The 15,834-nt window shown below is 40.2% G+C and overlaps 1 protein-coding gene across 3 annotated transcripts in view; it reads right to left on the reverse strand.

Moving 5' to 3' along the window:
- Positions 1 to 15,834, reverse strand: part of PDSS2 (decaprenyl diphosphate synthase subunit 2) — a 298,703-nt gene that overhangs the window by 53,891 nt on the left and 228,978 nt on the right. For all 3 annotated transcript variants that reach the window (XM_008007441.3, XM_008007440.3, XM_008007438.3), the window contains one exon: positions 1,162 to 1,335. In XM_008007441.3, the coding sequence (XP_008005632.1) occupies positions 1,162 to 1,335 (174 nt within the window). The remainder of the gene's footprint in view (positions 1 to 1,161; positions 1,336 to 15,834) is intronic.

Genomic DNA, 15,834 nt, shown 5'->3' on the forward strand with positions numbered 1-15,834 from the left:
GAAAAAAAGAAAGAAAGAAAGAAAAAAAGGGTATTTCAGATGATTAACAATAACCTGTAAAATTCTCCAAATAACCTGTAAAATTCTCCAGAATCATTCCCTAACACATTCCATTTTTAGTGGGTGGCAGTCTTTATTTTACTTTTTAAGTTAAAGGAAAATATTTAGATAAAGATTTAATAAATAGAATTGCTTAATAAACTGATCTAAGATTAAATAAAATATGCAAAAAGCTCACCTGGAGATATTATATATGTATATATTCCCCTCCTTATGAACTAGTTAAGTAACATCTGAAAAGTATATATTAAATTAAATTTAAAATTATATATAGAGAGAGAGGTAATAACACAGCAGCTAATTTTGGGATATTTTAGATTTCATATGCCCATTCAAAGAATTAGTTATTAAAATTAAAGCTTTCAATTTTATTCACTATATTTCTGAATTTTATTAACTTCTCATAACATGTTTTATATAAAGAGCTATAAGAGGCCAGGCGTGGTGGCTCACGCCTGTAATCCCAGCACTTTGGGAGGCCAAGGCAGGCAGATCACGAAGTCAGGAATTCCAGACCAGCCTGACCAACATGGTGAAACCTCATCTCTATTAAAAATAAAAAAATTTGCCAGGCGTGGTGGCATGTGCCTGTAATCCAAGCTACTCGGAGGCTGAGGCAGGAGAACTGCTTGAACCCGGGAGGCAGAGGTTGTACTGCAGTGAGCTGAGATTGCGCCACTGCACTCCAGCCTGGGTGACACAGCGAGACTCCGTCTCAAAAAAAAAAAAAAAAAAAAAAAAAAAAGCTGTAAGGGAACTGTAATAAAAATGACAAATATTCTTCCATTATGTGAATATATTCCAGTCTGCAAATATGTTATTTAATAATATGTAAGAGTTCTCTCAAGAACCCTTTCAGGTGGTAAGAAAAGACAAACATCACAAAACTGGTTCAAGTAAGCTGTGGCTTTCTGTAAGAAATGCACAATACTTACCAATTATACTGTTTACATTACATAACAATCATCCAGGGCTGACAGATTTGAACCACACAATAAGCATTTTTGAAATATAAAAGCAGCTTATTAAATAGCAAAAGCTTTCTTGTGTATCGTTGTAGCTATTTAAATACTGAAAAAAGATAAAGGGTGTGCAAAATACCTTATGACTCATGGCCATGTGCTTCCCATACTGAAATGCCATATCCTGAACCTCAGCATCATGCTTTGCTAATTCCATTGCAGCTTGGCAGCTCTTTGCTAGTAAGGCACCATGGGAGAGAAAAGTCTGCTCCTTCCAAGTCGATATTCCAATATCATCTGTGATATAACTTTCCTAAAAATGTAACAAAAGCCAAGATAAAAAAGACTTTAGGAGTAATTTAATTGTTTCTGTTTTTGAAGAACAAAAAAGTTAAGAAACGAACTATTCAAAAAGACTCAAGCTATTGGAACAAAATAGATGCCTAACCTCAGCTCTACCTACAAAGAATGTGGAGGGGAAATTGCTTTTTTATGGTAATAGGGGGAAAGTTAAAGAAATGTTAAAGCAAATTTTATTCTAAGCTAGGGAATTTCAGGATAAGGGAAAAAGTAGAAAGACTTCAAACTCACTCCCTTCTATAGTCATATCAGTTCTTAAGTGCTGGTATTAAGCACAAGAAGCCTATTGCATTTAATTTATGTGAAAATGTCAAGGGCATATGGAAGGAACTACATTTTCTTAGAAATAATTAAATAGAAAAATAAGGCTGGGCGTGGTGGCTCATGTCTATAGTCCAAGCGCTTTGGGAGGCCAAAGCAGGAGGATTGCTTGAGGCCAGGAGTTCGAGACTAGCCTGGGCAACATAGCAAGACTCTACAAAAAATACAAAAAAAAGCCAGACAAGGTGGTGTGCCCTTCTAATCCTGACTACTCAGGAGGCTGAGGCAGGAAGATCACTTGAGCCCAGTTCAAGATTATAAGTAAACTATGATTGCACCATTGCACTACAGCCAGGATGACAGAACAAGACCCTGTCTATCTGTCTCTTTCTCTCCTTCTCTTTTTATTTGAGACAGGGTCTTGTTCTGCCACCCAAGCTGGAGTGTAGTGGCATGATCATGGCTCACTGTAGCCTTGACCTCTCGGGCTCAAGTGATCCTTCCATCTCAGCCTCCCAAGTAGCTGGGACCACAGGCATGCACCACCACTCCTGGTTAATTTTTTGTACTTTTTGTAGACACAGAGTTTCTCCATGTTGCCCAAGCTGGTCTTGAACTCCTGAGCTCAAGTGATCTGCCTGCCTTGACCTCCCAAAGTGCTGGGATTACAGGCATAAGCCACCATACACAGTTAATTTTTTTTTTTTTTTTTAGTAGAGACAGGATTTTACCATGTTGGCCAGGCTGGTCTTGAACTCCTGGTCTCAGGTAATCCGCCTGCCTTGGCCTCCCAAAGTGCTGGAATTACAGGCATGAGCCACTGTGCCAAGCCTACCCTGTATCTTAAAAAAAGAAAAAGCGTGGGTGCTGTGGCTCACGCCTGTAATCCCAGCACTTTGGGAGGCCAAGGTGGGTGGATCACGAGGTCAGGAGTTCAAGACTAGCCTAGCCAACATGGTGAAACCCTGTCTCTACTTAAAATACAAAAACTAGCCAGGTGTCCTGGCAGGCACCTGTAATCCCAGCTACTTGAGAGGCTGAGGCAGAAGAATCACTTGAACCCGGGCGGGAGGTTGCAGTGAGCTGAGATCGCACCACTGCACTCCAGCCTGGGCGAAAGAGCAAGACTCTGTCTCAAAATAAAGAAACAAACAAAGCAAAAGAAAGAAAAATCAGAGAAGATGTAATCTGTTATAATGGAGGATGATTATTATAGTGTTCATAAAAGTTTATTCTCATAAGAAACAAGGTGTAAAAGAGGATATAATGTATAAATAAATATATACACATCTACCACTTCTAGACCAATGCTGTCCAACAGAAATACAATGTGAACCACATGTGCGATGTAAAATTTTCTAGTGGCTACATAAAAAAAAGTGGAAACAGGTGAAATTAATCTTAATGACATATCTATCCCAATATATCCAAATATCATTTTAAACACATAATCAATATGAAAATTATTACTGAGCTATTTTATACTCTTTTTTTATACTAAGTTTTCAAAATCACTGTGCATTTTATACTTACAACACCTCACTAGCCACAATTTAAGTGCTCAGCATTGGACAGTACGGCTCTGAGGAAAGGAATGCTGAAGCAAACATATAAAACAATGTTCATTTTATGGCATTTATTTGAAACATCAAACTAACTGGAACCTAGCCAGAAGGATTAATTAACTCAAACACTTTTCTTCCTGCTCCTGATCCTATAATCCTTTCTCTTTTCACAATTGCTTGGAGACAAAATAAAAAATATTAAGGAAAAAAAGTGGTCACCAAAAGGTCAGCTGAAATAGAGACCCCTCCTCTTCTGCCATGTTGAGGGGAATCTTCAGTCCACTGGTCAAATCAAATTATCAGCTTAATTTCATGCAATGTTTTTGAGATGGGGTCTTCCTATGTTGCCCAGGCTGGTCTCAAACTCCTGAACTCAAGCAATCCTCCGACCTCAGCCTTCCAAGTAACTGGGATCACAGGTGTATGCCACCATGCCCAACATCACCTTAATTTTTATTGGAATAACACCTTAATTAAATATTGGAATAACAACAAAAAATTCCAATTACGGCACTGGCTGCAAATATACAGCACAGCATTGGGTAATGACAGAAAAGCCACACAGGAGAGAAACAGTGCATAATGTTAAGACCTTCTTTACAAAACATTAGGTATAAATTGTAACATACAGGCCGGGCGCGGTGGCTCAAGCCTGTAATCCCAGCACTTTGGGAGGCCGAGACGGGTGGATCACAAGGTCAGGAGATCGAGACCATCCTGGCTAGCATGGTGAAACCCCGTCTCTACTAAAAAAAATACAAAAAACTAGCCGGGCGCCGTGGCGGGCGCCTGTAGTCCCAGCTACTCGGGAGGCTGAGGCAGGAGAATGGCGTGAACCCGGGAGGCGGAGCTTGCAGTGAGCTGAGATCCGGCCACAGCACTCCAACCTGGGCGACAGAGCAAGACTCCGTCTCAAAAAAAAAAAAAAAAAATTAAATTGTGACATACTTAATTTTATAAATCTGAGAATGTATTTTAAAATGTGACTACATATATTAATAAACCTAAGAAAAACCATATTATCTCTCCATATATACTGCAGAAGTATTTGACAAAATTCAACTCCTATTCTTGATAAGAAAAAATGTCCTGAATCAAATAGGAAGAGCTGGGTGCAGTGGCTCACACCTGTAATCGTAGTAACTCAGGAGGCTGGAGTGGGAGGATCACTTGAACCCAGGAGTTCAAGACTGCAGTGGGCCATAATCATGCCACTACTCTACAGCCTGGATGACACAGTGAGAACCCTAACTCTAAAAAATAAAAAAATAGCAACTGATATATATTTCTTTAATGTGATGGGGTGTGTGTGTATCAGCCCAAAAGTCAGCAAATATTTTATGGGGAAATATGAGCCTTTCTCACTAATGTCAGGAGTAAGACAGAGATGCACACAACACCACTGATATTTACAATGTAATAGAAGAGACAAGAGAAAGGTAGATGCATATAAATTAGAAAAGATGAGTTTAACTCTTACTGTTTGAAGGCAATATAACTGCATATTGGGAAAATCAAGAGACTCAACTAAAAAACTACTACAAACAAGAAGATAATTCAGTAAGGTAGCAGTGTCTAAAATTAATAATTTATAATTAACATAATAAATTGTATTAACCATAGCTTTCATACATAAAAACTAATCAGTAAGTGTTACAATCAGCAAGTGTTATAAATAGGGTCTTTTCTTTCATTATGAATACAAAAATAAAGATTAAAAAACTGGGAATAAGGCCAGGAATGGTGGCCCATACCTGTAATTCCAGCACTTTGGGAGGCAGAGGTGGGCAGACTACTTGAGTTTAGAAGTTAGAGACCAGCCTGAGCAACATGGTGAAATCCTGTCTCTACCAAAAATACAAAAATTAGTTGGGTGTGGTGTCTTGGCGCCTGTAGTCCCAGCTACTTGGGAGGCTGAGGCAGGAGAATCACGTGAGCCTGGGAAGCAGAGGCTGCAGTGAGCTGAGATTGCTCCACTGCACTCCAGCCTGGGCAACAAAGGGAGACCCTGTCAAAAAAACAAACAACAAACAAGCAAACAAAAAAAAAACAAAGAAAAAAACCTAGGAATAAGGCCAGGTGAGATGACTCATGCCTGTAATCCCAGTACTTTGGGAGGGTGAGGGGGGTGGATCACCTGAGGTCAAGAGTTCAAGACCAGTCTGACTAACATGGTGAAATCCCGTCTCTACTGAAAATACAAAAATTAGCCAGGCAAGGTGAAGTACTCCTGTAGTACCAGCTACTTGGGAGGCTGAGGCGGGAGGATCACTTGAACCAGGGAGGCAGAGTGAGCTGAGATCACACCACTGCACTCTAGCCTGGGCAACAGAGCCAGACTCCATCTCAAAGAAAACCAGAAAAAAAAAAAAAAAAACACCAAAAACCAAAAACCAAAACCTGGGAATAAGCTTAGAAATGTGCAAAACTGAATGAAGAAAATGTAAAATACTACTGCAGGAACAAAGATAACTTGAATGTATATAAAGACACATCATGTTCAAAGATAGTAAGATTCAACCTCATAAGTTACTCCAATAAAACTAATAATACCTTTTCCCCCTGACACTGGGCAAACTGAAGTTCATATGGGAAAAATAAACAAAGAAGAGCAGCCAGGAAAATCTTGAAAAAGAAGAGCAATGTATGTGCGAGGTGTTGAAGGAGGGGTGGAGAGGGAGAGCAAATTTTGTCTAAGCCTTACCAGATACTATAACATACTGTAAAATCTCAGAAATTTAAAAAATATGTACTTTTTAGGTAGAGAGACAGACTAGGGAACAAAATAGAAAGTCCAGAAAGCAACCAAACTATATATAGGGATTTGCTATATTTTAGGAAGAAGTTGAACTTTTCAGTAAATGGTGCTGGTACAACTAAATAGCTATCTGGAAAAAATAAAATCTGAGCTGCATTTCGTACCATTTACCAGGATAAACTCTAAACGGCAAAAACAGCAAAACAACCACAAAACCACAGGCAATGTTAAGAGACAAAGGACAATGAGGAAAACAACTTATATTTCCTATCACAGACAAACGGCGAATCTCCCTGTGGTAGGCTAACAATGCTCACCGTTTCTGCAAATATGTCCATATCCTAATCCCTGGAAGCTGTAAATGTTACCTTACATGGCAAAAGGGACTCTGCAGATGTAACTAAATTCAGGATTCTGAAATGAAGGGATTACTCTGGTTTAACTGGATGGGCTCAATGTAATCGCAGCAGTCCTTATAAGAGGGAGTCAAAGTCAGAGTCATAAAAGGTAATTTAATGACAGGAGAGAGAAATTTGAAGATGAGAGATGGGGCCATGAGCCAAGGAATGAACACGGAAATTAGAGAAAGCAAGGAAATGGATTTTCCCCTAGAACTCCAGGAAGAATACGAGTCTGTAAACATCTTGATTTAGTGACTTCTGACCAATAAAAACAAAATTCCCAGCTTCCCTCTTAGTGATGGTAAGGCTGTGACAAAATAGGCTTCTCAAATATGGCTGGTGGAAGTGGAAACTAGCTGGAAATTCCACAGTCTCTATCAAAATTATAAGTGAATTTGCCCTGTGACTCAGGAATCCCACGTCCAGGAATCAATCCTACAGATAAACCTACATACATGTGAAATGAAATATGTACAAAGTGTGAAAGTGGATCGTAGAAATTGGTCAATCTTGTCACACCTGACTAAAACAGAGTTGAGAAGTTACAGGAGGAAAAAGGACTTAGAATACAACACTGCTCCAAAACTGTAAGTCTCTGCAAGCCCGGCTGCTCAAGCTGCCTGCTATAATCTGAAATCAGTTTTATTTAATAGTTGCTGAAATAACTTGCTGCAACTCTAAGACTAATTTTACCCACCACTATCACTCACTAATCAAAATCTGCCAACTCCCCAGAACCTTACTAGTGCTGATGAACTTTCTCAAAGAGCAAAATGTAACACTTCTCCTTTTTATAAAACCTCCAACCTTCTCTTTGTTCTTCAGACATACTAAAGACCATTTGGTCTGTGTGTACACCCTGAATTGCAATTCTCTCCTCAAGTAAACTGTTAAATTTAGAGATCTGGCTCTCTCTATATTTTATCTGACTTTGACAAAGGTTACAGTCTATTGTTCACCCAGCTGCCAGGGTGACCCTTCAAAAACATAAACCAGAACTACAATGGCCTCCAGCTGTTTCAAACACTCTAGGCATCACCTCCTGAAGGCCTCTGCATTTGCTGTTCCGCAGATACGCTCTCTAGACGTTTGCATGGCTAGACTTCTCCTTGCTTTTGGGTGTGTACTCAAACTTCAACTCATCTTTAATAGTCTACCTCCCTCCCCCATTATTTCCTATATCTTTACCTTGCTTTAAACCTTTCTTCCTTGATATTACTGGACCACTCATATACTTATTTGTTAAATGACTTACTGTCTGTCTCCTTTACCAGACTATAAATTCCACGAAAGCAAGGACTTGGTTTGGCCTCTGCTGCACAATCAGCATCCAATATAGTATCTTAGGTGGGCAATAAATATTAGTTGAATTTTTTGTCTTTATTTTGGTATCTCTCCCTCTTTTGTACCTTCCTCTATCTTTCCTAACTTGGTCAGAATAAAGAATTGAAATAATTCTCCTTTAGGCTGGGTGTGGTAGCTCACATCTATAATCCCAGCACTTTGGGAGGCCAAGGCGGCCGGATCAGCTGAGGTCAGGAGTTTGAGACCAGCCTGGCCAACAGGGTGAAACCCTGTCTCTGCCAAAAATGCAAACATTAGCTGGGTGTGGTAGCGGGTGCCTGTAATCCCAGCTATTCAGGAGGCTGAGGCAGGAGAATCACTTGAACCCGGGAGGCGGAGGTTGCAGTGAGCCGACATCATGCCACTACACTCCAGCCTGGGGGACAAGAGCAAAACTCTGTCTCAAAATAAATAAATAAATATAAAACAAAAACAAAAACAAAACAAAACAAAAACTAATTAAAAGAAAAATTATCCTTTAATGCCTCTCTACTGCTCATAGAATCAAGAAAAACTCTATAGCATAGCATTCAAGGCATTCCCTTGTATAGTACCAAGCAATACTTCTAGTCTCATCTCCTACACAAAATATCCCCTTTGAGGCCTGCATTTAACACACAGGGGAAGTTGCTGTTTCTTGAATAAAATATGTATTTTCGCACTTGTGTATTTTATTTATTTATTTTTGTGATGGAGTCTCGCTCTGTCACCCAGGCTGGAGTGCAGTGGCACAGTCTCGGCTCACTGCAAACTCCGCCTCCCAGGTTCAAGCAATTCTCCTGCTTCAGACTCCCGAGTAGCTGGGACTACAGGCGCACACCACTACACCTGGCTAATTTTTGTATTTTTAGTAGAGATGAGTTTCGCTTAGTAGAGACGAGTTTCGCTATGTTGGCCGGGGTGATCTCAAACTCCTGACCTCAGGTGATCCACCCGCCTTGGCCTCTCAAAGTGCTGGGATTATAGGCATGAGCCATTGTGCCTGGCCTACTTGTGTGAACTTTAAATCTAATCCAAGTATCACTTCTTTGAGGAGCACTCTCAAATACTACCACAAATCTTTTCCTCTTTAGACTAATATTATCTTATTTATGTTATGACACAGCAGTTAATTCTCTCTGAACTGTATGATTTCTTATGTATTTGTTTCCTTGAAGGTTAGATCTGGTACTAGTCACTTTTATATTTTTTAATCACTTAGGCCATATTCAAGTTTCAACAAGTATTTGCTAAATGAATAGTACCCGTTTATCTGTTGCATTATTAAGTAGATGTATGCGTGTGTTTTAAATTTTAAAAGCTAATGGGTAGATATGGCCATATAATGACATGCTATTCAGCAATAAAAAGGAATTACTGACACATGCTATGCCATGGATGAACTTCGAAAACATTATGCTAAGTAGAAGAAGCCAGACACAAGAGACCACATATTTTGTATAATTCCATCGATGTGAAATATAGATTAGTGATTGCCTGGGGCTGGGGGTGGGAACTGTAAATGGGCATGAGGGACCTTATAGGGGTGTGTGTGAAAATGTTCTAAAAATGATTTATGGTGATGATTGTATCACTTGATAAAAGTTACTAAAAATCATTGAATTGTAGACTTGAAATGGGTGAATTTTATGACATAAAATATACCTCAATAAAGCTGTTAAGAAAGAAAAAAGCTAAGGCCGGGCGCGGTGGCTCAAGCCTGTAATCCCAGCACTTTGGGAGGCCGAGACGGGCGGATCACGAGGTCAGGAGATCGAGACCATCCTGGCTAACATGGTGAAACCCCGTCTCTACTAAAAATACAAAAAACTAGCCGGGCGAGGTGGCAGGCGCCTGTGGTCCCAGCTACTCGGGAGGCTGAGGCAGGAGAATGGCGTGAACCTGGGAGGCGGAGCTTGCAGTGAGCTGAGATCCGGCCACTGCACTCCAGCCTGGGCGACAGAGCGAGACTCCGTCTCAAAAAAAAAAAAAAAAAAAAAAAAAAAGAAAGAAAAAAGCTAATGAGCATAATATTTTACATTTCTTGGTCTCAAATGTTTAAATTAACATTTTAAAAAATTTATGACTTTCAATTAACTGTGGTTTGCATATCATCCTCATTTATTCTTGCAAGAAAACCCATTTATTAAGGTTCTGTTATGGTTCAGGCTTTCTGCAAAGCAATATAGATATCAAGATTAATAAATAGCCTGTCCTCAAGAAGCTCACAGTCCAGGGATAGAATGTATATATATCAATATATAGATATAACTATATAGATACAGATATCTATATATAGAATGTACAGATAATTCTATTTCAGAATAATTGCAATATCTCTAAAATCAAAGATTCAGTTTTGCTCATTACATATTTCTTACTGTGATTAAGACTTTTTATTATTCATCATTTCTACATTTTAAATTAAAGTAATACACGATCACTGAAAAAAAATTAGAAAATTCAGTTAACCAAGAAACAATTAATTTATAGTCCCCTGAAATCTACTACCATAAGTTAATTGGACCACAAATTAACTGTTCCTAAGTTAATCAGACATTTTATTCCCTAAACATTATTACCTTTTATGAATTTGGTTACTAATGAAACAAAATTCCTCCATTCATTTCCATCAACTTGCCGTGTATATACTAAGAGAGCATGCTCTATTATAAAGGAAAAGTTAATATAAATTGTAAAATGTCAAGAAACTAGTATGATAACCACATCTAAACCAGTACCTTCAAATACCAGATATACAGAATTGTGAAATGAATGCATGTAGTCAGAGTAAATGAGATTTAGATATAACAATATCAGGCTGGCATGGGGGCTCACACCTGTAATCCCAGCACTTTGGGAGGCCGAGGAGGGTGGATCACGAAGTCAGGAGATCGAGACCATCTGGCAAGGTCTCGGTGAAACCCCGTCTCTACTAAAAATACAAAAAAATTAGCTGGGCGTGGTGGTTGGCGCCTGTAGTCCCAGCTACTCAGAGGCTGAGGAAGGAGAATGGCGTGAAGCCGGGTGGCGGAGGTGGTAGTGAGCTGAGACCGCGCCACTGAACTCCAGCCTGGGCGACAGAGCTAGACTCTGTCTCAAAAAAAAAAAAAAAAAAAAGATATACCTATATCATCGACTTACATATGTGCAGTTTTTACTAAGGTTTATTATATAGAAAAGGAGGATACATTCAGTGAATATTTACTTTTGATGGGATTTCCTTTTTTTTCCCTGAAAGGTGATAGATGTCAAGATACTTGTCCAATGACTATCAGAGAGAAGTACAGTAATTTTTTTAAAATGTAGGCCTCACTGTCACATGACCTTTTTACTGAAGTAAGGCTGGTTAAAAAAAAACGGAAACTTGCAAGATGATCCTTGCTTGAGATCGTGGTACTGGTGGTTTTGCTCAGACATATGTTGCTCTGCTACTTTATTGCTGCGAGAGATACTTTGAGTTGCTTTTCTAATGGTGGTGATACATTTGTACATACCTACTCACATGAGACCAAACTGCACTTATAACAGTAGCTGCTCAGGATTAAAGGTCTGGTCCATGGTCACAGAACAGAGGCGAACTAATTGGCCTGGGAAGGTGTCAAAGCCCCAGCAAGAACCTGCCAAGCCAAACTGCTACCTTTCACATAATCAGAAAAGAAGAGCTGGAAACAAAGAAGCTAGCTGCCTGTGAAGTTAAAAGTACTTTTTAAAAAAGTATGCAGATGTTGCCTGTTTTCACGCTTACAACTTCAGATTCATATTCTGGGCCACTCTCTTTATAAATACAACCTAAATTTGGGTTGGATGAGACACCAGATCTCTCTAATGACCCATTTCACCATGTTAAATGTTTCCTTTGAATTAGCCTTTTCAATTATCTTGAGAAACTAGACAGCCAAAAGTTTACATATCTTATCATTATTATTATTATTTTAAAAAAGGTCAAGTATAGAAAAATTTCAACAAATCTCCACATTTGGGAATCAGAAAAAAGCAAGGAAAAGAATGCAATCTAATGTCTCCTGGGAGCTAACTATGTGATGACACTTTCATGTTCTTTATTACAACAGCCCTCAGAAATATTAATTATCATTATTCCCATTTAATAGGTAAGGAGGGCCGGGCATGGTAGCTCACACCTGTAATCCCAGCACTTTGGAAGGCCAAGGTGGGTGGATCACTTGAGGTCAGGAGCTTGAGACCATCCTGGCCAAAATGGTGAAACCCCATCTCTACTAAAAATACAAAAAATTAGCTGGGCATGGTGGCAGTGCCTGTAATCCCAGCTACTCAGGAGGCTGAAGCAGGAGAATCACTTGAACTTGGGAAGCAGAGGTTGCAATGAACTGAGATGGTGCCACTGCACTCCAGCCTGGGTGACAGAGCAAGATTCTGTCTCAAAAAAAAAAAGGTAAGGAGATTTCAAGAATGTATTTTGACCAAGATTAGACCATAGTATGTGGCAGAGATGAGTCTCAGAAGTATAAAAATTGTATTCCATTTTCTTAGCACATAACAGAATATATGCAATACTTAATATATCTTATGGTTTAAAAGCAGGTTGTAGACTGGGTGTGGTGGCTCATACCTGTAATCTCAGCACGTTGGGAGGCCAAGGTGTGAGGACAGCTTAAGCCTAAAATGTAAACACCAGCCTGGGCAACAAAGTGACACCCTGTCTCTACAAAAAATTTTTTTTTTTTTTTGAGACGGAGTATCACCCTGTCACCCAGGCTGGAGTGCAATGGTGCAATCTCAGCTCATTGCAACCTCTGCATCCTGGGTTCAAGTGATCCTCCTGCCTCAGCCTCCTGAGTAGCTGGGATTACAGGTGCGTGCCACACACCCAGCTAATTTTTTGTATCTTTAGCAGAGGCCAGGATGGTCTCGAACTCCTGACCTCATGATCCGCCCACCTCGGCCTCCCAAAGTGCTGGAATTATAGGTGCGAACCACCACGCTCAGCCTCTACAAAAAATTTTTTAAAAATTGGTCAGGCATGGTGGATCATGCCTATAATCCTGGCACTTTGGGAGGCCAAGATGGGCAGAGGACCTGAGCTCAGGAGTTTGAGACCAGCCTGGGCAACATGGTGAAACTTTGTCTCTACCAAAAATACAAAAAACAAGCCAGATATGGTGGCATATGCCTGAGGTCCCAGCTGCTCGGGAGGCTGAGGTGGGAAGATTGCTTGAGCCTGGGAGGTGGGGGTTGCAGTGAGCTGAGATCATGCCACCGCACTCCAGGATGAGTGACAGAGTGAGACTCCATCTCAAAAAAAAAAAAAAAAAAAAAAAAAAAAAAAAAAATTAGTCGGGCATGGTGGTACATGCTTGTGGTTCCAGCCACACATGGTAGGCTGAGGTGGGGAGATTGCTTGAGTCCGGGAGGTCAAGGCTGCAGTGAGACATGTTCAGGCCACTGCACTCTAGCCTGGGCAGCAGAGTAAAACCTTGTCTCAGGAAAAAAAAAAAAAAAAAAAAAAGTAGATTGTATTTAAGAGTGACTGACATCTATGTACCCCCCTCCCCCCAACCAAAAGCATTTAAACTTGTAAATCAAGCCCTTTAATACTATCCATTGAAGAGATCCAAGAGTCTAGAGTGAGGGTCCCCAACCTCTAGGCCATGAACTGGTACTAATTCTGTGGCCTCTTAGGAACTGCGCTGCACAGCAAGAGGTGAGCGGTGGGTTAGCGAGCATTACTGCCTGAGCTCCACCTCCTGTCAGATCAGCAGGGGCATTCAGATTCTCACAGGAGTGTGAAGCCCGTTGTGAACTGCGCATGCCAGGGGTCTAGGCTGCCTGCTCCGTAATGCCTGATGATCCAAAGTAGAACAGTTTCATCCCGAAACCATCACCATGCGTTGAGTGCTGTGTTCTAGGTGTGCAAGGATGAGGTAAAAGGTAAAACAGGAATTGAGAAGCAAGAACAATGTAAGCTGCTCAAAAAGTGAAACAAGATCACTCCTTATTGTGGACAGGACAGTTGCTCATCCAGGATCCATTTCTCTCTCCTCTCCTTACTTACTAATAAAACCGTAATTTTCTTCAGGTATTCACTGCTCCGGCTAATGATTAACTTAGGAAAGGATATATCATCCAATTCTAGCCTAAGAGATATGAGGGAATTCCACCACTGAGCTCCTAGGAAAGACACATGTAGAAGTGGGAGTTGTTTCCTCTAGATGTTGCCCTGTCTTGATAGGACATGCCGAGGGCTATTGTAGCCAAACTGCTCCCAGGCTGATGATGAAGACAACAGTAAGGAAGGCAGAGCACAGACAGAGAGGGCTTCGATAGCACTGAGTTGTCATGGTAAACTATCCTGGATGCCTGACTACCTCTGCATGTTCAGTTAGAGGAAAATATCTACCTTCACTTTTATGTTTATTTAATAGGGTTTTCCATTTTTTTGCTGCTGAAAGCATTCTAATGAATTTACTCCGAGATGAAAAAATGGTTATACTATATGAAGTCTAGATATGCCAACATTAACAACTACTAGAACATGTAAGTATTTCCTTAGGATGGTATATTAGTTATCTATTGCTGCGAAACAAATTAGCATCTTAAAACAACTGACATTTATTATTTCACAGTTTCTGAGGGTCAGGAATCCAGGAATGGCTCAGCTGGCTGGTTCTGGCTCATGGTTTCTTGTGAGGTTGCAGTTATGCTGTTGGCTAGGGCTACAGTCATATGAAGGGGTCGAAGAATCTGCTCCAAGCTCAAATGGTTGTCGGCAGTAGGCTTTAGTTCTTGCCACACAGGCCACTCACTTGCCATGGCAGCTGGCTTCCCTACAGCAAGTGATCCAAGAGAATAAGAACACACCCAAAAAGGAAGAAAGAAGGAAGTTTTCTTCTTTATTTATGTATGTGTGTATATATATATATATATATATTTTTTTTTTTTTTTGAGACAGAATGTTGCTCTGTTATCCAGGCTGGAGTACAGTGGCGTGATCTTGGGCTCACTGCAACCTCTGCCTCCCAGGTTCAAGCGATTCTCCTGCCTCAGCCTCCTGAACAGCTGGGATTACAGGTGTGCGCCACCACACCTGGCTAATTTTTGTATCACCATGTTGGTCAGGCTGGTCTTGAACTCCTGACCTTGTGATCTGCCCGCCTCGGCTTCCCAAAGTGCTGGGATTACAAGTGTGAGCCACCGTGCCTGGCCTTCTTCACTATATTTTATAATCTAATCTTGGAAGTAACATACCATTGCTTCTACTCTATATTAGTGGTCACACAGATCAACTCTAGTACAATGTAGGAAGGGTTTGCACAGGGCATACAAGGAGGTGGGGCTAATTGGGGGTGATCTTGGTGGCTGGCTACCATAGGTGAAGTCTGTGATTCGAATTATTGGGGTCAACAGATCTGAATATATAAAAATCTCTTAAAACATTCTTTCAAATTGTTTTCTAGAAAAATTCTTTTGATCTGCATACTAACCAGCCAAGTTTGAGACTATCTTGCCATTAAGTAGAATTACTGTCTTACTTTTCAGATAAAAAGTGACACTTCATTTAAACTTGAGAAGACATTTCATTTATTAGCCATTTGTTCTTCCTCAATGTATTCATTTATTAAAGATTCACTGAGTATAAAAAAAAAGATTGACTATCTTCTATGTGCAAGGTAAGTACTCATGCCAATCAGCAAAACCAGAGAGTTCTTGTTCTCATAGTTATTACCGTCTAATGGGGAAGCCAAACAATTGGATAACCACACAAAGAAATTATAAACTGAGATACTTCTGACGGGGGAAAATGAACATACTTCTATGACCACATGGAATAAAAGAACTTGGCTGAGACTGGGGTTTCTGGAGACGGCTTCCCTGAGGACATGACACTTGATTTGACATAGGAAAGATAAATAAGGGGTAAATAGTGAAGGAGATGGAAAAGTGTGTTCCAGGCTACAAGGATTGCCCAAACAGAGGAGGATGTCTATGGATCAGATATCAGGGCTGATATGCAGACAGTGAAGGTGAGAATAGTACAAGGTGAGGTTGGAGGGACAGACTGAGGTCAGGCTGTGTAAGTGTTTTTTGGATCACTTTCAGGATTTTGAACTTTTTTTTTTTTTTTTTTTTTTTTTGAGATGGAGTCTCACTGTTGTCCAGGCTGT

Source organism: Chlorocebus sabaeus, chromosome 13 (assembly GCF_047675955.1).
Source record: "Chlorocebus sabaeus isolate Y175 chromosome 13, mChlSab1.0.hap1, whole genome shotgun sequence".
Classification (NCBI taxonomy): domain Eukaryota; kingdom Metazoa; phylum Chordata; class Mammalia; order Primates; family Cercopithecidae; genus Chlorocebus; species Chlorocebus sabaeus.